Source organism: Oryza glaberrima, chromosome 8 (genome assembly GCF_000147395.1).
Source record: "Oryza glaberrima chromosome 8, OglaRS2, whole genome shotgun sequence".
Classification (NCBI taxonomy): Eukaryota; Viridiplantae; Streptophyta; class Magnoliopsida; order Poales; family Poaceae; genus Oryza; species Oryza glaberrima.
The window spans coordinates 13,087,220-13,113,252 of record NC_068333.1 but is presented as its reverse complement, the minus strand read 5'-3'; the positions used below and the strand labels follow the sequence as shown (position 1 = coordinate 13,113,252).

General features: G+C 42.9%; 1 protein-coding gene across 1 annotated transcript; it reads right to left on the bottom strand.

Annotated features, from left to right (window-relative positions):
• Positions 1-10,974: 10,974 nt before the first annotated feature.
• Positions 10,975-15,992, bottom strand: LOC127782799 (histone deacetylase 6). Its single transcript, XM_052310067.1, has 6 exons — positions 15,375-15,992; positions 12,932-13,372; positions 12,698-12,840; positions 12,179-12,269; positions 11,960-12,094; positions 10,975-11,413 (listed from the first exon to the last, which is right to left on the bottom strand). Exons 1-6 carry the CDS (start codon positions 15,915-15,917, stop codon positions 11,390-11,392), a joined length of 1,377 nt encoding a protein of 458 aa, XP_052166027.1. The 5' UTR covers positions 15,918-15,992; the 3' UTR covers positions 10,975-11,389.
• Between the last annotated feature and the right edge of the window lie 10,041 nt (positions 15,993-26,033).

Below are 26,033 nucleotides of genomic sequence, written 5' to 3'. Positions count from 1 at the left end.
ATTGACCTCCAAACCCATTGACCATTGCGCCGTGACACGTCAGCAACAAGAGGGGGTATTGGATCGAAACACCTATTGCGCGATTGATCGCCGGGGGCCGCCAGGGGCGATCGGATTGGGTCTCCCTCTCCCAAGACCTGGTTTCTTTTTTTGGCACCATATTTCTTTCCTATTTTAGTAAATTTATGCACTTAAAGTTTATACATCTCAAGTTTACACATCTAAAGTTTAGAGGCTCAAAGTTTATATATCCAATTCAAATTTGAATTGAATTCAAATTTTTCCTATATATAGTATTTCTATACAACTAAAGTTTATACATCTAAAGTATATAGACCCAAAGTTTATAAGTCAAAAGTTTACATACCTGTTTCAAATTTGAATTTGAATTCAAATATTTTCTATATATAGTATTTTTATGCATCTAAAGTTTATACACCTAAATTCGTGGGAGCGATCACCCGCGCATTAGCAGTTTCGTGTACAGGGGGCGTGGGGATCGATTAGCCACACCCCTATTGGATGCTGCTTTTGCACGAAAGAATTGTCTGGGTTTTCCTTAAAAATAATAAGTTTGGAATATGGTTCTCTGTTAAAAATTAAATCCTGTGATTTTAGTTCAAATTTCATATTCTTCTTCATGTATACCGTCAGACTTTCGATATAAGAAAGTCGATCCCTTTATAATTCTTCCACCACCATGGGCGACAGGGTGTTCGCTTTGATTCTATATCAACTTTGTACAAATAGACGATGATTTATCAACATCTTCAAAGTTTTGACATGTACAATTTTAAAAATCATTTTATTTGTCGCCTATCAGAAAATTAGTTTCAGGTTCCACGGTATTACGAAAACACCATTTGGAGGAGTTTAAGGAAGCTCGAGGTGTAATATTGGCATTTCATGCCAAACTACACACATGTTCCAAACTAATCTATCTGGCTTATATAATGTGACCATCAAGTATATGTATACAATCAAGCATGAGAAATATAAACCATTGCCAAAGAATAGATCAGATGAATGGAGGATCTACAAGATATTAAAGTCCAATGAGTTTTGGAATCCAGTTCGGCCTCCGGAGACAACACTGACTTCAAACGGACCTAGCGCCTTCATACCAACTCCCTCCGATTTAGGTGATCTTAGACTTGATGGAAAGCATATCTTGCTACCTTTCAAACGCATCCAGACTCATATCCAAATTCATTCTGAGTCAACGGGAATTGTCAAAACAAGACAGTGTTGTTGCTGAAACCGAACTTGGGCCTTGGGCCTTGTAATAGACTAGGCCCATCTCGGAAATGTCTCTATCCACCTCCACGAATTAGCACTTAACCCTAACTTTATTTTTCTCTATAAATATCTTTGTACATCCTCAAAAACAATTGGGCTTTGTTTAGTTGAATTTTGCCAAGTGTCATTCACCTTGTCTCTAGTCCTCGCTCGATTAGTCGGCGACTATAGATTCAGAGCCCTCAATAGTTGGTGTGTTGATTTGCCGGGTCGATTAAATCTACCACTTCAATCACAACTATTTTTTTGTGCTTAATTACCTATTCGCAATATTTAGATTCCGTCTTATCTTGTTCTTGCCGTATTCTCTCGTTTGCATTGCATGGATCATCAACCGCGTATCACGGTTGGTACGACATCGTTCGTGGTGTAGCGATTGCACAGCGTCCTGGACTTGTTCTGGTTGGTAGCCACGTCGCAAACGTCGCACTCGATCAAAGCGAGAGTTATCCCCCTTACCAGAAGATCGGGTCACGAGAGAGAGCATCATCATTATATATATAATAACATTTTTAGCAATGATGGGCACCAATATAATATATATCACCATTTTACTCATGTTCAATGGATGAAATGTCCATGGATGTTTAATAGAGCTTCAAATATGGAACGAATCCGGAGTTATGAGGTTAGGAAAAGAGAGTTATATCCATCTTCTATATTAACATGTTTCATTCTTATACAAATTTAAAATTTTAGGACATGAAATAGCTCCAACTCTAAAATGTATTAGGGTTGTGGAGGTTAGGAAATGGTAACTCTACCTTCCCGTGTGTTTTTCTGGAAAAAAAATCCACTTGTTCCGCTATTGAAAAAATTGAGATTCTAGGAGTTATAAGCTTTATCAAACAAGGCTATGGAGAAGTCTCAACATAAAACAAATTTAAAGCAATTTAGAAAGGATCATAGTCTTCTCGCGAAGACCAGTGAGATCATGTTCAAACCACTGTATGATTACGGGGGCGTCTACTTCGCACAGACGCGCGAGCAGGAGAAGTAGCGCGCACTTTTTCCGTATCGACGCAAGGCTCACCCACTAATTAAGTAATTAGCGTTAATTGTCATCATTAGCACTATTTTAAAGAAAAACCATATATACATAATTTAGTTACAACTTTTAAAATAGTTGAAAGTTCTAAATTGTAGTGGAAAGATTTCGAAATTTGAGTAAAAAGTTTCCAATTCAAAATTCAAGTTGAAATTTTTGAATTTTGATATGAAAATTTTCAATTTTAAGTTGAAAGTTTTGAATTTTGATATGAAAGTTTTCAGTTTTGATATGAAAATTTTGAATTGTGAGTTGAAAGTTTTTCAAAATCGAGTAGAAAGTTTTCAAAATCGAGTAGAAAATTTTCAAAATCGAGTTGAAAGTTTTCAAATACGAGTTGAAAGTTTTGAAATCCGAGTTGAAAGTTTTCAAATCTCGAGTTGAGAGTTTTCAAATCTGAGTTGAAAATTTTCAAGTCCGAGATGATAAGTTGAAAGTTTTCAAATTTTGACTTCAAAAATTCAAATTTCGAGTTGAAAGTTTTCAAATCTAGATTGAAATTTTTTAGAATTTGACTTCACGTATAAATTTCTCTTCAATCTATTACTTAAAAAAATCTTTAAAAAACAAATCTTATCTTAATTATCATCATTATCTTGATGGATTGGTTACTGTGCGTTCGTGTGCACCTGATTAAAAAAATTCACGCTGAGAAAAAAATTGTGAAAAAAAAATCATGCGCGTGTGATTGAGAAATCCATGGAAAAAGAAAATCAAAACACGTCCTGCTAGTTGCATGGGCCTTACGTAGTCACGTGGCCATGGGCTTTACGTAGTCACGTGGGCCTGTCGGAAGAGTGCGCGCCAGCAACACACACAGAATTTTTTTTATTTTTAATTTTTTTATTAAAAGTTTTACAAAAATAATTTTCTATTTTAAAAATTGACAGAAGTACTCGCCTGCCGCCCTCTAGGAGCCCTCCCAGAGGGCGGCGAATGTGACGTGGCAGACGGCCGTTCGCTCTCGGGCGACGGCCGTCAATGAAATTTGCAGGCGGCCCCCTTGCTGCCCTCCGCTAGGGCGATTTTACACTGTGCGGGGGGCCGCCTGCAAATGGGCGGCGAGGGGGGGCATGGAAATTTGCAGGCGGCCCCCTTGCCGCCCTGGGGGAGGGCGATTTTACACTGTGCGGGGGGCCGCCTGCAAATGGGCGGCGGGGGGCCTAGAATTTTGCAGGCGGCCCCCTTGCCGCCCTGGGGGAGGGCGATTTTACATTGTGCTTTATTTGAGAAATAGATATTTTTATAAATAGAAAATTGTTATCAAATCTTTTATATTGAAAACTATACAAGATTAAAATCTCCAAGATTGGTAAAATATAATTTTATTATTTTTTTAGTCTTACGCATACAAAAATTCACCACCATAATTAAACATTGTAATGATAAGATAGATAAGAAGTGCCATTGATACACGGTACAAATTTGTCGATCCCGACGAATCTAGCCTGCGGTAACCTATCGGCCCCTTCTAGGTCGGTCAATATGCATTGCATTCTCGTGGTCCTTCAATCGTTGATACTCTACTTGTGTTTCTGACTCTGTTATCTTTTGGCCATGATATGATGGAGTGACATTGTCGATCCGTCGAGTAAATCCACACATTGTTGGATTGCCCTGAAAAAATAGTAATGTTATTCAGTTTGGGTAGAAATTTTGTGCAAATCATAGCGGATTTTGGAAACGGTTAGACATACAACGAAATTGTTGTCTACATTGGGGCAGACAAAATATCTCCTTCCAAATGTTTGTTCTGCAAATGAGGTAGCCACCTGGCAGCGATCTCTGCACCCACACTTTGGACGCTCGGACCATTTAGGTAACCCTAATGGATTGTTCCTCCAGTCTAAGCTTGCAATTTCCACCCGACGTTCGTACTCCATCAAAGCATGAATGAACTGTATGGTCGGTTCAGGTTGCGTTATCGGCCCGCCACTAGAAGTAACTCTGACTGTGTCAATCCATTGTACAAATTGACATTTCCTTACATCCTCCTATGTACATCCATTGTGGGGATAGTTAAGTTAATGATAGTACTGAGGAGTGATGAAAAGAATAGTTGTAATTACCACGAATACATCGTCGACAATGTTTGGACACACGAAACACCTTTGTCCTCAAGTTCGGTGCCTTACAGACCTTATGACCTGACAACGGTCACCACAACGACACTCCGGACGCTCACGCCACGTGGGGAGTCCTAGGGGATTTACCTGCCATTCTAAAGCCTCAGCAGCAATTCGACGTTCATGCTCATCCTTCCGCCTTAGGTAGTCCGATCTTGTTTCACTACGTGGGTATGCACGTGTTCCGTCGTTTTGTGGGTTCTCCATGTCTACCCACTCGATGAAGTTGCACATTGGACGATATGTCTGCGTAAGATGTTACAATTGTGTACGAAGAAGTTAGTTTTTTATCCATTTGAACTTCGAATAGATGAATCATACCTGATCAAAGTTCGCGCATTGGAAGAATCTCCTGCCCCGAGTTTGTATCATGGGGGAAGACTTGAGTATGCATCCATCCCCACAATCGCACAAAGGACGGTCACACCATGGTGGAAACCAACCAGCGAAAGGATCGCTTCGCCAGTTGAGACGCTCAAGGAATGGCGCTTCCATTCTCGTTAGTTGTGTGCTAGTTGGAAAGAAGATATGAAGAGGTTGCCTTCAGCTTGTCAATTATATAGCGTCGTTTTCTGTGCAATATATGTGCACTCAATGAGATACATTATTCATTAGATGTGACAAGACGAGCACGCGCGGGTGTGATTCACTTTATGTCAGCAGGCAGCGTCGAAAGTTGATAGTGACTACTCGAGCTGGTGCTTTTCATGTGTGCTGTGGTGGACTGTGCGCACTAGTGGATCTGACACTACCGTGAAGCGCCGAAAGTGTGTTGTCGTGAGCATAAGTTGTTCTAGCACCATATGAATGAAAAGAACTATATAGGCGAGAGAAACACAAGTAGTACTGCAGTAGTAAAAGCAAAAGTAGTACTGCTTTACAAGTTTGTAAGCCAAAAGAAACGGTCACATAAGCACTGAAGAGGTAGAACACTACTGACAAGGCCTCTTACCCCTGTCCCTCCTACCCTGCGCCCTAACGTGCCCCTGGGAGTACGTGAGTCGGTCCGGTGGTATGGCACGACCAACCCGTCCTGCCTGTACAGGTGTGACCTCTGGCTGAGCGCCTCCAAGCTAAGAGGAGCCTAGTATGTCGTGGTCGTGCGCACCGTGCAAGTCATCGTCGTAGAACTGGCTAGTAGGACCAGACCTACCGGCGTGAGACAAAGAGGCACCAGTACCGAAGATCCCGGCTGGAAATCCTGCTGGACAAGGACCATCAGTTTCATACAGGTATTTAATAGTATTAATAAAAATTAAAGTACCGTGTGGGCGAGGGATCGACGCTCCGTGAGAGGAAGAGCTGGCGAACGCGCCCGAAGAGGTGGCGAACGCGCCGGAAGCGCTGGCGAATGCCCCTGCGGAGCTCGCGGAAGCGCCGGTCGTGCCTGCGAACGCGCTCGAAGGCAGACGAGGTCCTGTGATGATGAAACATGCAGTTAAGAAGTGGTGACGTATTCGTGCAAAAGCTGAAACAAAAATGAACTAACCTCTGGGCTGAGCACTACCGTGTGAAACCGGTGCTGTAGGTCGCACTGCTCCAACGCTAGGGGCGCTCGAAGGCAAACGAGGTCCTGCGAGGATGGAACATCAAGTTACGACGGGGTGATGTTTTCGTACAAAAACAGAAACAAAACTTAAGAAACCTCTGGGCTGAGCAGTACCGTGCGAAACCGGTGTTGTAGGTCGAGGTCCTGCTCCGACGGTAGGCCCGCGAGGCCATGGTTGTACCGGACCAGCTGGAGGTACGACGTCCACAGCGCTGCAACAGGAGAAGACGCGCATGACCGCACGCATCTTCTCCTGCATCCGGTCGAAGGTCACCCTCTGCTCAACGTCAGTCAAGTGCAAACCTCTGTTCAACCTCACTTGGACTGCGGTGATATCGGCACTGATATCCCGTGCAGCATCGGCCTATGCAAGATGGAAATAAAAAATTCAGTAATTGTCCTATATTATGCAAGATAAATGAAATAATTGTAAGAACTAATACAAATTCGACGTACCCCCACGAAGTAGTCTCGGTCATGGTGCGTGGGATACGCGTCCGTGACAGCGGCAACATGCGGCTCTGGGGCGTCTGGAGTGAAGGTCACACGCGCACGAGTGCGAGGAAGGTACCAACGGAGGTAGTCACGGTAGTTCTCCTCCGTGTGTGGGAAGAGCTCGTTGATCACCTCCTCTGTAGCTAACACCCAGTTGTCAACGTACTGCTGTACACGTGGAGCCCAAAGTGCGCCTGCTAGCTGTCCCCGTCGAGTCAACCTATGAAGAGAGGTAAATTATATGGCTCGATGAAGTAATTAGCATAAAAATTTTGAAATGAACAATCCGAACTCACGAGATGTCGGCAGGGAGGACGGTCGGCTCCACGTTGCCCGGAAACACCTGCCTCAGTCCGAACTGTCTCATCACACGCTGCGGGCAGTGAGGCTCGACGAAAATGTCGAACACCATCGGCAGGATGGTGAGCCAGTAAGCCTGGTCGCGTGTGCACAAGGACGAAAGTCCTAGCGGTGCTCTCGCAGCGACGGCCTCTTCTATGTACGGCTCCCAGATGACGTCGCTCGACTGGAGACAGTCAAACTCAAACACGAAGTCCGGGTAACCTCGTCTTACCTGGACGTGAGCGTAACGACGCTGCAATAAACATGATCGGAATTAGACATGTTATGTGATGATAAAAAAAAAAGACGACTGATAAACTTATGACGCAGCAAAGTTGCACTAACCCCACGTCGACACCAGCAAGTCCCCATCGTGGGACCGTCCTCTGGCCACTGTGCGTTGCGACCAACCCCGTAGGGTGCGCTGTCCACCACTGGTCGACCTATGGAAAACCTCTCGGCTGCCCAAAGCTGAAGCAACATAGGGCAACCAGCGAAGATCGCTCCCGCGTCGGTCTTCGTGCACGCCTCACAGAGGGCACGGTACGTGGCTGCTAGCACGGCAGAACCCCAGCTCCACTGCGGCACATCCTGTGGCTGAGCATCCGCGATGGACCGTGCGTAGTGGACCAGCCGGCAGTCCACAGCGTGCCCGTGGGTGCTAGTGAACATCACCCACCTGAACAACCACAACAGGTACGCCTCAAGGGAGTGTCAGACCGAGTAATCATCAGCGTCAGGGTGGAGAAGATCCGCCTACAATTAAGAATGAAATGTTAGTACAAAACAATCTGTTGATCGCAAAATAAGCATGTATGATAATAACAAGTTATTTACTTACAGTGAACTGAAGCAACCAAGCCTTGCTAGGCCTGACGGTAGAGTACGGGGGAAGGGTGTTGGGCGGTTCTAGGTGTGCAAGGCGCATCACGTGCTCGAAGCGCGCGGTGATATCCTCCTTCCAGCCAAAAACACCGTCCACGGGACCAACTGGGGCTCCTGCCAGTGGTAGCTCGAGCAGGTACCACTGACAGTTGTATTTACCTGTCAAAAATGTTCCATCTATGCATAGAACAGGTCGACAATGCACAAAAGCATTGATGCAAGCACCCAATGAGAAAAAGGCTCTTTGCAGCACACTCTTTGTTCGATCATCAGCCGATGTAAATGTATGTAGGTCATAGTAAGTATTATTATTCCTCTGGGCAATGGTGGCTAATAGATGAGGCAAATTATCATAAGAAGCTTCAAATGTGCCATACCTTATCTCAATAATCTTTTGTTTGGCTCTCCAGGCCTTTGCATAGCTTATGGTTTACTTGAATTTGTTCTCGATGTGGCTAATAATTGATTTTGGTTCAAAGCCAATGTTACCAACAACATTGCTGTACATCTCACTTGCCACAAAAGTTGAAGTGATGTTTCGGTGATACTTCTCCACCCCTTGTAAGTAGCACTGGTGCTCGGTCACAATGCTAACTTTCCAATAATCATTCCATTTACCCTTATATGCATGGACACGCCACGGACAATCTTCCTTCAAGCACCTCACTTCATACACATAATTTGTTGACTTGACCACCCTAAACTCTCTCTGCAAGGAAACTGCCCAATGCTTCACCGCCTCCTTCATCTCATCCTTACGAGCATACCTAGCACCCTCAATTACCTTGTTCTCCTTATACTCCCAGGGTACATGATCACCCTCTGATATAGCAAGTCCAGAGAAGTCCTCATTTGCCCAATCAGTGGCCATTACATCACCTTCCTTATCGGATGATGCGTCATCCTCCGCTTGCTCATTATCCGAATCTTCCCTCTCCATTTCATCAACAATTATACCGACTCTCTCCCCTCATCCGCCATGCCCATGGCCTGCTCCTCCCTTGGTTGATTTTCCTCATTTTGCATCGATGGTCCAACAACATCCCCTGCATTGCTAGGACCCTCCACATCTTCGGTTTGCATTGAAACATTTGTATCTTTCTCTTGTACCGACACAAATATAACGAGGGGCCATGACCGTTCAAAAGCCATTTCCACATACCGTCTCCAAGCAGCAGTGCTGTCCATCGGCATTAGTTCCCAAAAATAACCTTCTGTTGCACGACTCACTACAACAGATACTGACATTGTGTAGACTTCTTGGTCTATTCTAATTCTTCTCAACAACCAACTATAAATTGACTGAAATGTTCTCTCCGCAGGCCTATCGATGCCCTTAGATGTCATTACAAAATCTGACAGATCAACACCATCTAGACCAAATCTAATATTTCCTTCACCGTGAACTATCTGAAATGTGACCTTATTTGACATTGTGCCTGATGAAAACAATAACTACGTTAACCTCGCATTTCTGTACTACGCACTAAGTTACATTCTCTACAATATTGTTCTCCAAAATTCTAAAAGTAGGTTACGTTCTCCAAATCAAACTAAACTACATCTTACAATTAACACTACTGTCTATGTCTCAATTCATACTATTATATTCTGTGCTCTGGATCTACACATATGTGTTGTGTGCTATAGATCTGCTAAAATAAATGGAACTAAAACTAAAACGCAACATATAGTACTCAAACATAACATATTAGTACAAATGCAAAAGAGGTATGGGAGCAAACCTGTGATGAAGTGAGCGAACCAGCAGGGCTTCGCCGCTCACCTTCTGCTGCCCTCCCCTCTCTTTCTTTCGTTTTTTTTGGATTTTTGGAGATTATAATGAAATTTCAGAGAGGGGGGACAGGGTTATATAGGGGGGAGGCAAAAATCGCCCTCCCCCAGGGCGGCAAGGGGACCGCCTGCAAATTTCCATGCCCCCCCTTGCCGCCCATTTGCAGGCGGCCCCCCGCACAGTGTAAAATCGCCCTAGCGGAGGGCGGCAAGGGGGCCGCCTGCAAATTTCATTGACGGCCGTCACCCGAGAGCGAATGGCCGTCTGCCACGTCACATTCGCCGCCCTCTGGGAGGCGGCGGGCGACTACTTCTGTCAATTTTCGAAATAGAAAATTATTTTTGTAAAACTTTTAATAAAAAAAATTAAAAATAAAAAAAACTCAACACATACATGCCAATTAGCAAACGCGTATGATTAGGCCAGGCCTCTTGTCGGTCTAATAAAACCCTGGTTATTCTGATCGGAGACTCTACTGGAGGTCATGACCGATCGATCTAAACGATAATCCTAAGTCAAAGTCAAATTTACTTACGTTTTTTATGTTTCCTTGCTTAGGGTTAGGGTTTGTAGAGTCCTAATACATCTCTAAGCCTAATAAGATATTTTGAGAAGCTTTGTTCATGCAAGATGATCTCTGATAAATATAAACAGCCGAAGGCCAAATAAAACAACAAACAACCAAATAAAACAACAAACAATCCATTACCAAAACCAATATACTATGCCTACATGTATATATCTTCTTACCCTACTTCTATCTTTCTTCTTTTATCCTCTGTACGTTCACCCTCCAATCCTATAATTGCTTATCGTCTCTTGACAAGATTCCTCCTGGATGATTGTTTGCTAGCATGTATCCCCGTGGTAGTACATTGTTTATCGTCTCTCATCTTTATGAGAATGTCCTAACTACCATACCAAACAACCTAACACAAACCAACATGAATTCATCTTGATAAGGTTCCTTCCAGGTGATTGTTTGGTAGCATCTATCCCTTGCGGCAGCACATCTCTAGTGCCGTTGCAAATCACACACAAGGTGTTCAGTGTGTGTTAGCAGAGGACACGTTTTGCGTCAACACAGTCCACTGCAAGTTAAGCTACAACATGAATTATTATCCATCAGCTTTCTTGATGAACGGACCAGATTATAGCTACAGCAACGCTTCTACAGTGACCTACAGTAGCTGTTATAGTATCGAATGAATAATGTCCTTAGATTCGATCTCACAGCCGGCAGTGGAATGCATGAAGTTGCCCCCAACTACACCTGATCCGAATGACCACGCCTTTCAACGACAACGGACGCCTTCCAACAACCAACAATGGACAATCAACAGTTCAACACGCCTTCCAACGACAACTATAATAGCAGTTTCATTTCAAAAAATAAAGGAAAAAAAAGAAGCAGCCGCAGCAGCTATGCTGGGAATTCACTTGAACTAATTTTCCCTTCAGGCATTCTTTAATCAAAATATGAATGACAATGCGGTTCAGATGGATTTCAAATGCCACAAAAAATAAGTTTGGACAGGCTAGGGGGAACTGATTGCGGATCTGCGGTATGAGTTCAACACATCGGAGAAGTATGAACATAAAAGAACTATAAATCCATATCAGCGCAAGAATCATTCTAGCATACACTCCTCTGGCACAAACCATTTGAGGATGTGCCGCCGACTAACCAGAATTACCGACATGCTTGAAAGTTAGAAGCACCCAAAAAAGCATTCATTGTTTTGCAAAATGGTCAGGCGCAGATATCAGACATCTTCAGATACTTTCCTTGTTCTTCAGCATGCACGTACAAATCAGGAGTGCTGAGAACCAGAATCGCAGGATCTCTTCTAGGAATCATCATTCGATTCATCCTGCACGAATAACACTGAACTTTAGGCACTATGATCTTCCAAAAATAGTGCTAGCAACATACGGAGTTTTGCCATAACAAGCTGCAAGCTATTTTATTTGTTATTGCTATATACTCCCTCTATTCCAAAATATTAGGCACAACCATTTTTTTTTCAGATATTTCATAATACAAGGCGTGCATGCATGCAAATAATTAACTAGCACCTCTTCTCAACTAAATTATTGTTTTTTAAATCCTTTATCCTCAAGATCTCTAATCTTATTAGGTGCATGAATTGTATTTATTAGAGTGATCCAAACAAAGAGATGAAAATAATTGTTTCTTGGTCTTTGGGTTAAGGATGATAGTGCCTTATATTTTGGAATGGAGAGTATATGCTTGAGTGCTCACTTTGTCAATCTAAACTTAATTCATTAGTTAGATGGTTAAAATTTAACGTCAATAACAGAGAATATTCATCACTATTACGGCATCAACTAGAAATTCTCAAGAACAAAGTACACTATAGGATGGAAGAAAGATTCTCAGAAGCATAAGTTCAAACCTTCATGACAGAGCTGGCAGATAAGTCATTGGTCTCAGTTTTCATGTTGTCAGGATCCTCTGTATCAGATTCATAAGCTCCTCCACTCCATAACCTACTGCGCTGAGGTGGTCTCTTGTCCATGTCCTCCTCTTCCTACAAGAGCACATTCTCAAATTTGCACAACAAAGCAAGAAAACGAATTAACAGAATAATACAAAATTATGCCAAGAGAGTAACCTGCTCTGGAGCTTCAGGATCTGATGGTCTGTCATGGAACTGAGTGCTCGGAACATGCTCAATTTTTGAGAGATGATCCAATATCATGCTCCTGCAGATCAGTCAAATGACAAAAATACATTAACCACTACAGAAAGGAAATGAACACAAGAAGCAGTGAGAAAATGGACCCTAGCAACAAAGTGCAAGGAGCGATGAAAGTGGTTTTCACATGATCTACATTTGAAAATTACAGAATATGGGAACACACTTCAAAAAGATACAGTCACAAATTCATACAGGGTAAAAAATGAAACATTAATTGAAGGTGTGAAGTTTCAGAGACATTCCAACATTTTATAGCAATGGTGATATGCTGAACAGTATAGATAGTGAATATGGAAACACCATTATAAATGACATGCTGAGAAAACTACTAAAAAACATCGCTTGAGGCACCCTACACAGAAGCTGATGGGCCAACTTATGGGAGAAAAAAAAAAAGATGATTCAGCATATTGATAGAAACAGTCCACTTACTTTATGTTCTCCAGGTCTTTAGTCGAATTCAGGTTCTCCACACTTCTGGGTTGAATATGGAGATTATAATCAGGACCAAAGTACTCATAGTAGTCATTATAAGGTAACTTGTTATCAGGTTCAACTCCAACAGCAACTGCAGTCTATTGCAACAACCATATTCCATCAGAACTGTTCAGCATGAAACCAACAACTTCAATCAGTTGTACATGAAATAAGAGATAAAAGTAAGACCTCATAGCACCAGCAGCGAGCAACATTTCTGATGGTGTAACCCCCACCTCCCAAAACCATCATAGGAATATTGAATGACCTAAGGTAACGGAGGCAGTCTGCATGACCTTTCACAGACAGGTTGAAGCAACCTAACCTGTCTCCAGCCAAAGAGTCGGCTCCACACTGGAGAACAACTACATCTGGCTGATAAACCTCCATTACCTTTTTGATGATGCACTGGAACAGATCACGAAAGGTATCATCATCAATGCCATCACTCAGGGGCACATTTAAAGCATAATGTTTTCCTTCGCCTGCTCCAACATCAGTGATATGCCCAGTACCAGGGAAGAAGTCCCCATACTTGTGAAAGGAACAAGTCATGACTCGATTCGTAGTGAAGAAAGCTTCCTCCACGCCATCTCCATGGTGGACATCAATGTCTACATATAGCACACGCTACAACAAAAGAAGAATGATAACTATCAGAAAAATTAGGTAGCCATAGGACTGTTGTAGTAGCAGCAATATTCAATAGCATCAGAGAAGTGCAGTTGTGGTTTAGAAAGCCAAGATGAAATTCTTGATGTATTCCACAATCAACACACTAAAGCTTGATGAAACATGGATCACGATGCTGAATAAGTTTGCAACACATGCCTTCCAAATTTTATTAAGCCTGGTGATTAAAAAATTTAAAAGATATGTTCAGGACTTATTATATTGGCAAGTACGGTATCTAAAACAGTTCTCCAGGAATGGTAAATAATTACTCCCTCCGTTTCAGGTTATAAGACGTTTTGACTTTGTCAAAGTCAAACTGCTTTAAGTTTGACCAAGTTTGTAGAAAAAAGTAGTAACATTTTCAACCCAAGACAAACTTGTTATGAAAATATATTCAATTATTGATTTGATGAAACTAATTTAGTATTATAAATATTACTATATTTTTCTATAAACTTAGTCAAACTTGAAACAGTTTGACTTTGACCAAAGTCAAAACGTCATATAACCTTAAATGGAGGGAGTAGTACTAAATGAATTACAAGTGAAAGGTACACATATAGATCATGATATTTCAGCAGCAACATTTATTGTAAATAGATGCGAATAATTACATTAAAGCCAGTCATATGAGCAACAAACTGGATGAAGTATCTGTGAAAGTAATACTGGACTGAGTTACTGATAAATGGTCAGAAAACAATCAACAGATGGTTCCAAAAAGTCCAAATCACAAAGATTAATGCTGCATGCATATCAAAAAGAAAATGTTGTCTAGCAGTAAAGTAACCAACACAACTATATCACCAGCAATACCACATATTCCAAAACAATCCATGCATATAAAAATTCCATTTAGGATATACATGTTAGTTCACATCACAGAAAAAAAATATTCTTGCTAACAATGGATGAATGGACCATTAAAGATACATCCCAGTAAGACTGGCCATATTAACCATTTCACATCACATCTATGTCACCTTCTTTTCAGTTAAAACTAATGCCAATACCTAATAATCAAATCAGATAAACAACTTACTGACAGAAAAAGTAACCATATGAACAATAATATCACACACTCAATAAATATACAAACTAGTTAAAATTTAGCTGCAAAATCGCTAGGAATGTGGCTGCAAAGCTGATTTATAAAAGAAAAGATGATAACTACTTTATTCGGTCACACAGTTTTTTTGGGTGTTGTTAAGGCTTCTAACATGCAGCCTTGAGCTGATTTGTGTTCGAACATATTTTGTACATCCCAACCAAGTTATAATATTCTGAAAGCATTTTTAAATTTTTATAGACAACTCAACCAGCTGTATTTAATGTTGATCAATCTAACTATCTAAGCATTCACAAATAAAATGTTGGACAACATTAAGACAATAACCATGCCCATAATGTCACTAGTAACATAAGCAACCTCCGCTCATAAAAACTCAGCAAAATCCCCAAAATGCACCATTTGTTTCAAACTTCCTCAAATATGTCGGGCCAGGTAAAAACATAGAAATCATTCATATATCTAAATCCAATGAAAACAAACAATTAACACTGAAAGCAAATATGGAATCCTATTGCAAGATTAAACAAACACACGAGCATGAACGCGTGCACGCACTCACAGAAAGAGATAGAGCCCTTTAAATTTCTACAATCACCTAATCAGGCATCCGAACAATAGTAATTTCTCCTCGCACTGTTGGAAGTCAAACCACCAAATCCCTCCCCAAGTCTTAGCATCTTCTTCACCACGCACTAAAAAATAAAAACTAAACCGAAACACAAACCCAATGCACTCAAATATTCGCGTCCATCAGCGGGAACCATTCCAATTCGCATCTAAATCTAGACAACGACCTCCAAATCGTAATGCCCCTCCTCCTCCTCCGATCACAGGACAGGTACACAACACAACCAAGGCAAGCATCCCAACAAAACAAAGGCATACCCTGTGGAACTTGAGGAGCTCGAGGATGGCGAGGACGATGTCGTTGACGTAGCAGAAGCCGGAGGCCTCGCCCTTCTTGGCGTGGTGGAGGCCCCCCGCCCAGTTGACGGTGATGTCGGCGTCGCCGCGGTTGAGCTTGACGGCGGCGCCGATGCTGCCCCCCGCGGAGGCCTGGCAGAAGGGGAAGAGGCCGTCGAAGACCGGGCAGTCCTCGCCGACGTTGAAGCGCTTGACGGCGCGGGCGTCGAGCAGGGCGGGGTTCCCGGTGGCGGAGGCGAGGAAGGCGACGTAGTCGTCGGAGTGGAAGCGGCGGATGTCGGCGTCGGAGGCCGGGTAGGGGCGGGAGAGCTCGAGGAGGCGGTGGAGGCCGTAGTGGACCACCAGCGAGTGCGCCATGCGGATGCGGTGGGGCTTCATCGGGTGCCCCTGCCCGTAGTAGTAGTCCCCGATCGACGGCTCGTAGAAGTAGCTCACCCGCCGCCGCCGCCCGTCCTCCCCTCCCGCCGCCGACGCCAGCGACGCCCCCTCGCCGGACGCCGCCATTTCGGAGGATTTCTTCTTCTCTTTTCTTTTTTTTTTTCCCCTTTTTTCCCCTTGTGGGAAGGGAAGGACCTTCTCTCTGCCTTGTGGTTTCCGGGGGTTTATAGCCAAGGCAAGGAGACGGGAGGGACAGAGGGATTCAGTTTTTCCCTTCTTTTTTTCCTTTTCACCCTACACGTCATAGAATTTATAGGTTTTCTGCATTGGTTATTTTTCGACATTTTGCATTAACTTTTTTTTTTGAAAAAATGGCATATTATTGTAATTTGTACCTTTTTATTCAAAATATAAGGATTTTTGGGTTTCATAGTTTTCATCATTTTAATGATTTCAAAGCTAATAGATGTCGGGTAGAGAATCTATCTAGAAATACTTATATTTTTTTACAGGAAACACTTTATATTTCGGAACGGATGAGTATATGATAGGATTTTTACAATGGTGAATAGTGGTAGTGAAATAATCCTGGGTTGGACTAAAACTAATCGCAATAGTTAGGAGGACCAAAATTTTATTTTCTTACTTGTTTGGAAAATAGATGATGAAATTCCTTTTTATGCCGAAATAGCCATATGTTTCTCTTGCAAAGGAAGCATTGCTTTAAACCCATACAATTTAATGCAAGCGTTACTTGTAGAGATGTTTGCAATATAATCTTCTGACTTTTAGTAATATAATATGTGATGTTACCGTTGGTCGAGGATGACCAATATGTCCTCGAGCAATGTGTTTTTTCTCGTGGTAGTGTTTGCCATTGCAGTTTGTTGGAGGCTAACTAGGAAAGAAATTTTGCAGTTGTTTAGTGAAATAAGGCACACGAAGAAAAAAATGTAGGAAGTGATGAGAGAATTTGGCCATTAGTTCCCATTATAGAAACTAAAACATAATCAGTAGAAATAGACAGTGAATAAATAGGTAAGAAAAGAGATGTTAGAAAACAGCTCGAAGATATTATCACCTACTTTACTTGACATGTTGGTAAAATAAACATAAATGTTCCTTATGGTATACTATATATGTATGCAAAGAGTTGTCTGGTGAAGGAAACATATGAAGTTGCAAACCATCAAGTATAATACCACTTCCTTCCGCAAACAAATGGCATGCATCATTAATACATGAAAAGAATAAAACATTAATATTTAGTATGTAAAAAATGATATTTATAAATTTGTTATGAAAAATACTCACATACTCCCTTCATCCAAAGAAACCAACCTAGTACCGGATGTAACACATCGTAGGACTATAAATCTGGACATACATATATCCAGATTTATAGTATTAAAATATGTCACATATGGTTTTAGATTCGTTTTTTATCTAACGGAGGGAGTATACAAATATGCATGTCGTCCTACTTGCATCACATATTATGCTTTTTTTACAACAATAAGTTATTAGTACTAGTAGAGAATTAATGCATAACAACCATTGCTTGAACTATGGTGTACTTGTAGAATGTAAGGTTCAACCAGAAATTATAAATGTAAGAGGAGCATATAATTTTATAAAAGTGCTTGGAAAATATTGAAGATATTCTACTTTAATGAAACAACAATTTGTTTCTCTCGTAAATGATACATAGTTCACAAATGACATGGATTAAATGTAAGCATTACTCATATTTAAATTATCTTTTTGACTTTTAGTTACTTGTATAATATGTGTTGTAACAGTTGGTGAAGATGATCAATATACTCTAAAGCGATTTGTTTCCTCTTGTATTAGTGTTTGCCATCGTAGCTTCGTGGAGGCTATGCATCCTATAATACCATACAAGTGATCCCTACTTAGTGTAGTTATTATCAATTTTCTGAGTTGTGGTTAAGCCACGTCATCTACTTGATCTACAGCCGTTTGATTAGATCTGGATGGTAACCCATGTTGCCTATCGTACCAACGCTGAAGCGACCCGAAGCGAAACGATAGAGCCATGAGCCATCCAGGAGAGGCCCATATCCATGTGTCAAAAGCCCAATAGATCGTTTTCCCCAACCTCCTCCCCGGCGATTCCTCGCCCGACTGCTCCGCTCCCTCTCCTTGGCTAGGCACCACCCCTAGGCTGCTCATCATCTCAGGGACAGGAAATGGAAAACGCCGGTGTCCACCAACGAGCAGCCTTGATGGCTGACATGAAGACAATAATGGAGACAACTCTCTTCAGCTTCTTTGTCGGCAAATCCGCATCAAGCTCCGCCAAACCACTTGCCTTCTTCTATTTGCTTCTTATTACCATGTCTCGATCACTGGAAACTGTCGTTTGATTTGTTCTCCCTGCCTCTCCCTCCCCTCAAACCTTCACTCGCCTCCTCACATTCAACAAATCGCATGTGTATATATTCCTAGGTATGCTTCTTACTCTTCTAAACCACATATGTTCATTCAATCTATTGGCCTCTATATTTCTTTTTTTTTTTTTGAGAGGACCTCTATGTTTCGTTAGTCATGCTAGATTGATGATAAATTGACCTGTTCCTGTTGTCCCTAAGATTATCGAAGCGATTTGATTTGGGCTCTTCTTTAGGTATCTACCCCCCCTGTTCAAACGGATTGAAATTTATTCGATCGTTACATTTTGTTAGATGAGCCAATATGGTACCAGGACGCTAAGATCACAGGTATGCATACCAATTTTCTATCATTGCTGCACCTATAATTTGTTTTATTTCTGAATTCCGCTTGCAGATCATTGCTATTAGTAGATTGCCTATTATCATTGTAGCAGCAGCTATGGGCTACGGCTGAGGTCAATCCCCAGGGCACTCCCACCCAAATCAGCAACTACAACATGTACTTCCACCAATATGACTCCTCAGTCAAGAAAATATCAACAATATATTCGGTAATGCGTAATTGCCTCACATTGGTTAATGGTCACTGGCTTTTCCAGATATTATTATATGCCTATCCTGGGATATATACCTGCTTTGTAAGAGGTGCTAAGTAATTTCTTCCATAACAAAACTATCAGATTTTCACTAATTGACTATGATTGATTGAAAGGTCAATACCGTGATTATTTCAGCAGTGAACCTAATTCAGGTACATATTGTTCCCTGGATCTGTCCATGCTAATCGTTCTTTGCTATATGATGTTCCTACTTGACATTCAGGTTTATAAGATACAATTTTGTGGTTGACGTAATTTAATTCTTCAATTTTTTTTATGACTAGAGTATAAAGGATGTTCTTTGTCACAGCATAATTAAACATTCTCTCAAACATTGGGAGATTCATCAGGTTAGTGCAACTATTTATCTTCAGTTCTATGAATTCTTTCAGTCCAGAATTCTACAAGTTATTTTGTTTCCATCGTCACAATATTTCCACTCTAACAAGTGGTTAGTATTCTCAAGAAAGAGAATGTTATTACGAGATAGGGAATTTTCTTATGGTTTATTTAGACATGGCAACTATATTTTGTTACAAGATAAATAAAATTATTTTATGGTAAAGGGATTGCTATCTATTACATCTATCTGTGACCTCCCCATGTAGTCCTCCATTTCTAAATACGAAGTTCCGCAGCAACGCGCGGGGCATCATCTAGTATAAACTGTTTTGATGCCAACAAGAAAAAAATTGTTGCACCTCCAGGGATAGTGAAATAAGGGAGGTGAAGAGAGAATTTGGTTGATAGTTACTATTGTATCTAGAGAGTAAAATAGAATCACTATAAATAGACAATGCATGTATAAGCATCAATAGAAAGGTAAAAACAACTGGAAGAAATTCTCACATACGTTGTTTGGCATGTTGGGAAGTAAACAAAAGATATTCATTATGGTGTATGATTTTTTTTCTGGTAAGGAAACATGAATTTATTGATCACCAAAGAGTTCATAGTGTAATACTGCTTATGTTCTTAATATGTGAAGATGACATTTACAGATTTGTCATGAAAATTACTTTCACAGCCATTTTTTTAATAGAAAAACTAATGATGGAACGTATCTATTGGAGAGTATGTCAATTTTTAAAATGTCAAGTAAAGAGGTAGTATATGTGTATGTGTTGTGTAAACACTACCAGATGAACAAATTCTCTCGTGTATACATGGTTTTGTTTGTATTTGATAAAACACTGACATGTTTTGTGATAAAAACACAGGCTACGACGAATTTATTTAAGTGGTCAAAGCCCCTTTAACCATTTATTTTACTTGGAGTGAAATGAATAAAAATATAGTAGAATAAGTTAATCAACTATAATAAAAGAAATATAGTAGAATATAAGTGGTCAAAGCCCTTTTCACCATTTCTTTAACTAGGAGTGAAACGGAAATGTTAAATGCTATATAGGATACTGTGGTATGTGGTGTAGTTCTCTGGCTTGAACATATGAAATTTGATGTTGCTTTCAAACAGCTTGACGAGTGTATTGGTGACATTCTTAACAGGTTCAAACACTTCCTTTTTTTTTTACTTTGAAGTACCATGTGTTGACGTGGAAAACAACACGAAGGACTGGGATGTCTGCTTAGCTCCAATGCAGGTCCTAAATCTTGATGGGATGCGAGCGTGCCAGTTAGTTTAATCCTGCAACTAACAAGATATGTAGACAATAGATCAAAAAGTCGATCGGCTAACAAGCCGATAGAGTAATTCCAACTGATGCCGATACTAGCTGATGTCGATAGGGTTTTGAATAATCGGCTATATGTTCAATGCAGAGTCTGATACTTGAGTAAATATCGATATATAGACAATCGGCTGATGATAATAAAATAACAATATAATCCAATGTAAATCAATCGGCTGACAATAATATCATAGAATATGTGATCCGATGGTTAAATCATACATCGGCTGTGTCGACGTTTGATATCGCGATTCCGGTATTTGTATAGTATGGGGATCGTCGGTGCTAGGATATACGCGAGACTGAGGTAAAAGAGACAGGGACGAGGATTTTAATACAGGTTCGGGCCCCTGAGTTATCAGGTAATAACCCTACATCCTGTTGGCCGAAGCCGGTTGTTGCTCTTATTCACCATAATCACACCAGTACAGTATTTGGGGTAGCCTATCTAACTGTTGTCGACATGGCGGTCTGAAGGTCTGACTCGTAGTCGATAACAGGGTAGTCTTCCTCCTCGAATCCGTGCCCGGCAAGATCAGAGATAGCGCTTTCGTCTCTCCTGACAGTATCCGGAGACACCGTATGGGACTAGCCGTACTTTTCCCTGAAGTCGATATCCGGCGTCTTGTCTCGGCATATGTTGGCTTGTGTGTTGTGGCTTCTGTTGTTCCGTCTATTGTGGTGGGTGTTGATCGTCTCCCCTCTCCTCCTAGGGGTTTTGTATTTATACCCATAGGTGTCCCATTATCCAAGTTGAACTAGGGAAACCAATATGGATACAATCCGAGTAGTCCTTGTCGTTTCCATATAGAACTCTGGTTGTCTTTCCTTATCCGGAACTCCCTCCATATCCGAAGTCAATTTCCGTATAAAACATGGTATGTGGTGGGTCCTGCCGAGATTTAGTCAACTACTATTATGTATGTGGTATCCATAACCCTGAGAGGCTGGAAGTCCGATACCATTATATCCAAATGATTAGATACACAGTGAAATCTTTGTTGTAATCGGCTAATTCCAACTTGTATGTAATCGTTGTAAGCCGATGCAACGTCCAGATAACTCATCGGCTGAAACGCCGATGAAACCCTTATTATAATCAAAGACAGGTTAGCTTTTATGGTTCTAAGCACAACTAGGGATGATGCATCGCAAAGTATGCAAAGAAACATACAGTCTAAACAATCAAGCCTTTGACTAATTTTCAGGGTTATGGATACATTAATTAATCTAATCTAGTAAAGCGATTTAGCCAATACTGGCAAAAAACCCTAAAGTAGATCCCAGCCGATACAAGTAAATTGAGCTACCAAACTAGATTAACTAAGATACATAATAAATAGGTAGGCAAATATATCAACCAAACTAGAGCGATCCAAGAGATCGAAGCAATACAGCCTTGAACAACACCAACGTAGCCGGTAGGTATAATTGCTTGGGCTGGCGGAACGTAGGACTTACCTCTTCGCTGGAGATTGAAAGCCGATGCAACCCTGCGTCAGGTGCCAAGTTCAGTTGTGATAAGTAAAAAACTCGAGAAAAGAGGGTGGCGATGCGCCAAGAGTAGTATTGATCTATGAGATAGTTTACAATGACCCCAGGTGTACATATTTGTACTCATGCATAGATACTAGTCCTTATTGGACAAGGAAGAAACTTTTCTAAAGATAAAAGGAAAACATAAAGTCCTTATCGAACACTAAACATACTTTTCTAAAGATAAAAGGAAACTAGCAAACTCTTCCTAATTAATAGATAAACTGTCATGCCACATCCACCTTGAACTTGGTCACTTCTAGATAAACTTCCTTTAATAGATTAATTTCCTTAACCGAATCTACTAAGAATTCAACTATTGGCGACTTGATAATTCCCATAGGCCGATTCCAGGACTCTGAAGCGGATATTGACTCTAGGCCGATGATGACCTCGGGGCTTACCAAATTTCACTGTTAACAAGTAGTAAGTGTGAAAAGAAGCATAAAGTCTAAACAATCAAGCCTTTAACTGATTTTCAGGGTAGTGGATACCTTACCTAATCTAAATCGATGAAACAAATTTTGTCGATACCAGCAAAACCCTAGAAAAGATCTGGCCGATACAGGTAATTAAATCATCGATTTGGATTAACTAAGACATATGATAAATAGGCAGATGCATTAGCTAGATTAGAGTGTCAAAATAATGTAAGCCCTAATCCCGCCGATACAAGCTGCCATGACAAGCCTTACCCCTTGTCCGAGATCGAAACCGATGCAACCCAACTCGAAACAAGAACTTGTCGAAAGTAAAAGGGTGGCGATGCGCCGAAAATATATTGTATTGATCTATGGAGATAGATTACAAGGACCCCATGTGTACATATCTATACCCATGGGTAGATACTAGTCCTTATTGGACAAGACATAAACTTTTCTAAAGAGAAAAGAAAAGATACAAGTCTTAAAGACACTAAACACACTTTCGTAAAAATAAAAGGAAACTAACTAACTCTTCCTAATTAATAGATAAATTGTCATGTCGCATCCTCCTTGAACTCAACTTTTTCTAGATAAGCTTCATTTAATTGATTAATTTTCTTAACCGAATCCACTAAGAATCTGACTGCCGATGAGTGACAATTCCCATTGGCCAATTCCAGGACTCTGAAGCCAATATGGTTGCTAAGCCGATGATGACCTCGGGGCTTACTAAATTTTGGCGTTAACACCATGGCAGGGTAGTTGTAGCAGTAGTAGCAACAGCAAAAACAACAAAAGGTCCTGCCATTGCTCATTTCCACGCCTTCATTGATGTTGCTGCTATCATCAGATCCCTTAGTCAATGTGGTACAATGGAGGTCATCACAAACTGCAGCAACCTTTTACACAGTCTTAATAACATCAGCCCTATGAGGTACTTTGCACTAGCGAGGGCAGTCTGTTTGTAGCATACAACACATTAATAGTCTACTTATTTTCCATAAATCTATTGCATCCTAACACGATTCATTTGACATAGTGATATCACTATAAACAACAAATTAGGGTAAAGAACTTAGAATCAATTGAAGACTGCAAGAAAGTAGAAAAGTTTAGGAGAGAAAATTGTATGTTCGACACACCAGTTTCAGTGTTGTAGAAACATGATCAAATATAGATAAAAGAGTAAATTATAGATAAAATAAGAATAACATTACTGTCACATATTGTCAGTGATATGGGCCCGGGGGTATATGAAATGTAGGGAAGTCTCCTTCCCGTCCAATCACGCGGCCATGCAGCCTTGCCCTCCCCCCGCACCTCGGACAACGTTGAGGCAGCCAGGGGGCCTCGGGGTGCCACGTCGCGCCCCTCGTGCCCTCGGGTTGCCTCGCCCTGAGGCCCTCGCCCGGCCGCCACATGGTGGGGGGAGTGAGTGGGGTGGTGGTCGAAGCTGGACCGCCATCAATGCGCGGTGCCCCAACCGTCCCTCGCCACATTTAATGTGGTGAGGGCGGACGTGCGGCGCTGCCTGATTGACCTGCGTCAATCAGGCATGACCGGATTGTGACCGGTCACATCCGATCGGACGGGCGGCGGTGCCCCCATGTTTCGCCCTGTGCTCGGCGGAGTGGGGGCAGGTATGCTCCATCCCATCAATGTACCGTCAGGAGCTCCCTCCACTTGAGGTGAACCGCCAAAAGTCTCCATTCTTTTAAAGGGGAATGACAAGGGCATCCCCCGTGTCAGGCGGGGGATGGCGCTGGGCCCCACTCAAGGACGGACGGCTGCTTAGCTTCCAGGCGAAGGCACGAATGGCAGTACTACCCAGGCAGTGTGGGTCCCCCTCCCGTGAAGAAGTAGGTAGAGGCAGTGCATGTGGTATCCCCTTGAACTATAAAAGGAGGACCTTCCCCACTAAGAGGAGGGGACGACTCTCAGTTAGCCTGAGCCCCACCAAGAAGAGTTAGAGTTCTCCCTGGAGTTTAGGAACCTTTGTAACACTCCATCCTAAATCCCACGCACAGGAGTAGGGTATTACGCTCCGTAGCGGCCCGAACCTGTATAATCCCAGCTCTCACGCGCGGTCTCGGAAGACTCTAGGCGGACATACGCTCTTGATCAACGCGCCCTTTCCCCCGGCCGAACTCACAAAAGGAGGGTCTCACGATCACCCGCTAGAGAGGATCATTCCTCGACAGCTGGCGCGCCAGGTAGGGGGAATTCGCGCGTTTGAGAAAGAAGTTGTTTCCTTGCGCCCCAAGTTTCTCTCTGTCCTCAACGATCATGGTCGAGGTCTTGGAGGAAGAAGTGGTGGCGCACACCCCCACTCCCTCCGGGAGTGAGGATGCCAGCGGGAGCCGCGGCCCCCGCCACTGCCGCCACAACTCTCCGACTCCTCCCCACCGCGACCCCCCACGGAGGGAGGATCCTACCCGGTCGGGTGGCTCGGCCCTCTCCCCGCCGCCGGGCGAGGGGAAACCGCGCAGCGTCGGGGCACGATGCCGCCTGACGTACGGTGACGGCGGCTCACCCCGAGGCGCACTTCAAGCGGCGGGAGCCCTTCTACAGCATCCCCCCGTAAACTCGGAGCCGGAGACTCCTGTCCAGCGATGGTTGGACGACGTGGCCAACCTGGTCACCACTGCCCAGCAACAGCTGGCTGCGGGTGGCCGGCCCGCCGCCACTGGTACCTTGCGTACCCCCACCGCCCTTTCCTCATCAGCAAGAAGGAGGGCCCGTCGGTCGGCCCAGACTTTGAGGCGGTCGACGGCCCCGACGTTGTCAAGGGTCTCGAGAAGCTGGAGGCGTCATGATGGCCTCTACGAGGAGCAGGATGCTCGAATCAACATCGAGCGACGCAGGGACGAGCGCCGTGCTGCCCGCATGGGGGAGGGCGCCTCCTCATCCGGAGTGTTGTGCTCCTCCACACGAGGCGGCCCGCCCCCCGCGTTCACCCTTGGAGGGACCGATTGCAGGGCCTTCGTGGCGAGTCTCCGGAATGTCCGGTGGCCCCCGAATTTTCGCCCCAACTTTGATGGACTCGAGCTCAGGCACGTACCCCGGCGCGACAATGCAATTGCCGACGAGTTGTCGCGCATCGCGTTGACACGAGCCCCACTCCCCCAGGGGCCTTCGAGGAAAGGCTCCTGCAGCCATTGGCGCAGTTGGACCCCCTGAGGGAGCCCGGCGCCATGGTCCTCGCCCCGATGCTTGGCGAGCCACAGGCCTCGGGGCCCGAGGGGGTCGATCCCGACCCCCCTCGTCAGGTCGTTTGGATGACTGACATCCGGGCGTACCTCGACGATAACACTCTTCCTGAGGATCGTGCAGAAGCTGAGAAGCTTGTGCGCATCTCTAAGCGGTATGTGCTTGTAGAAGGGACCCTCTACCGGTGTGCTACCAATGGGATCCTCTTGAAATGCATCTCTCGGGAGCAAGGCATCGAGCTCATTGCCGATGCCCACCATTTTGAGTGCAGGGCTCATTCAGCTTCACTCACGTCGGTTGGTAAAGCCTTCCGACAAGGCTTTTACTGGCCGACCGCGTTGCAAGGCGCCCAAGAATGGGTCCG

Excerpts from the sequence above, each read along its gene's own strand:
- LOC127782799 (XM_052310067.1), bottom strand. The coding sequence starts at position 15,917 with ATGGCGGCGTCCGGCGAGGGGGCGTCGCTGGCGTCGGCGGCGGGAGGG. Across the intron at positions 13,373-15,374 it reads AGCTCCTCAAGTTCCACAGG|CGTGTGCTATATGTAGACAT; the intron begins GTATGCCTTTGT and ends CTTTTGTTGTAG. Across the intron at positions 12,841-12,931 it reads CTCGCTGCTGGTGCTATGAG|ACTGCAGTTGCTGTTGGAGT; the intron begins GTCTTACTTTTA and ends TTGTTGCAATAG.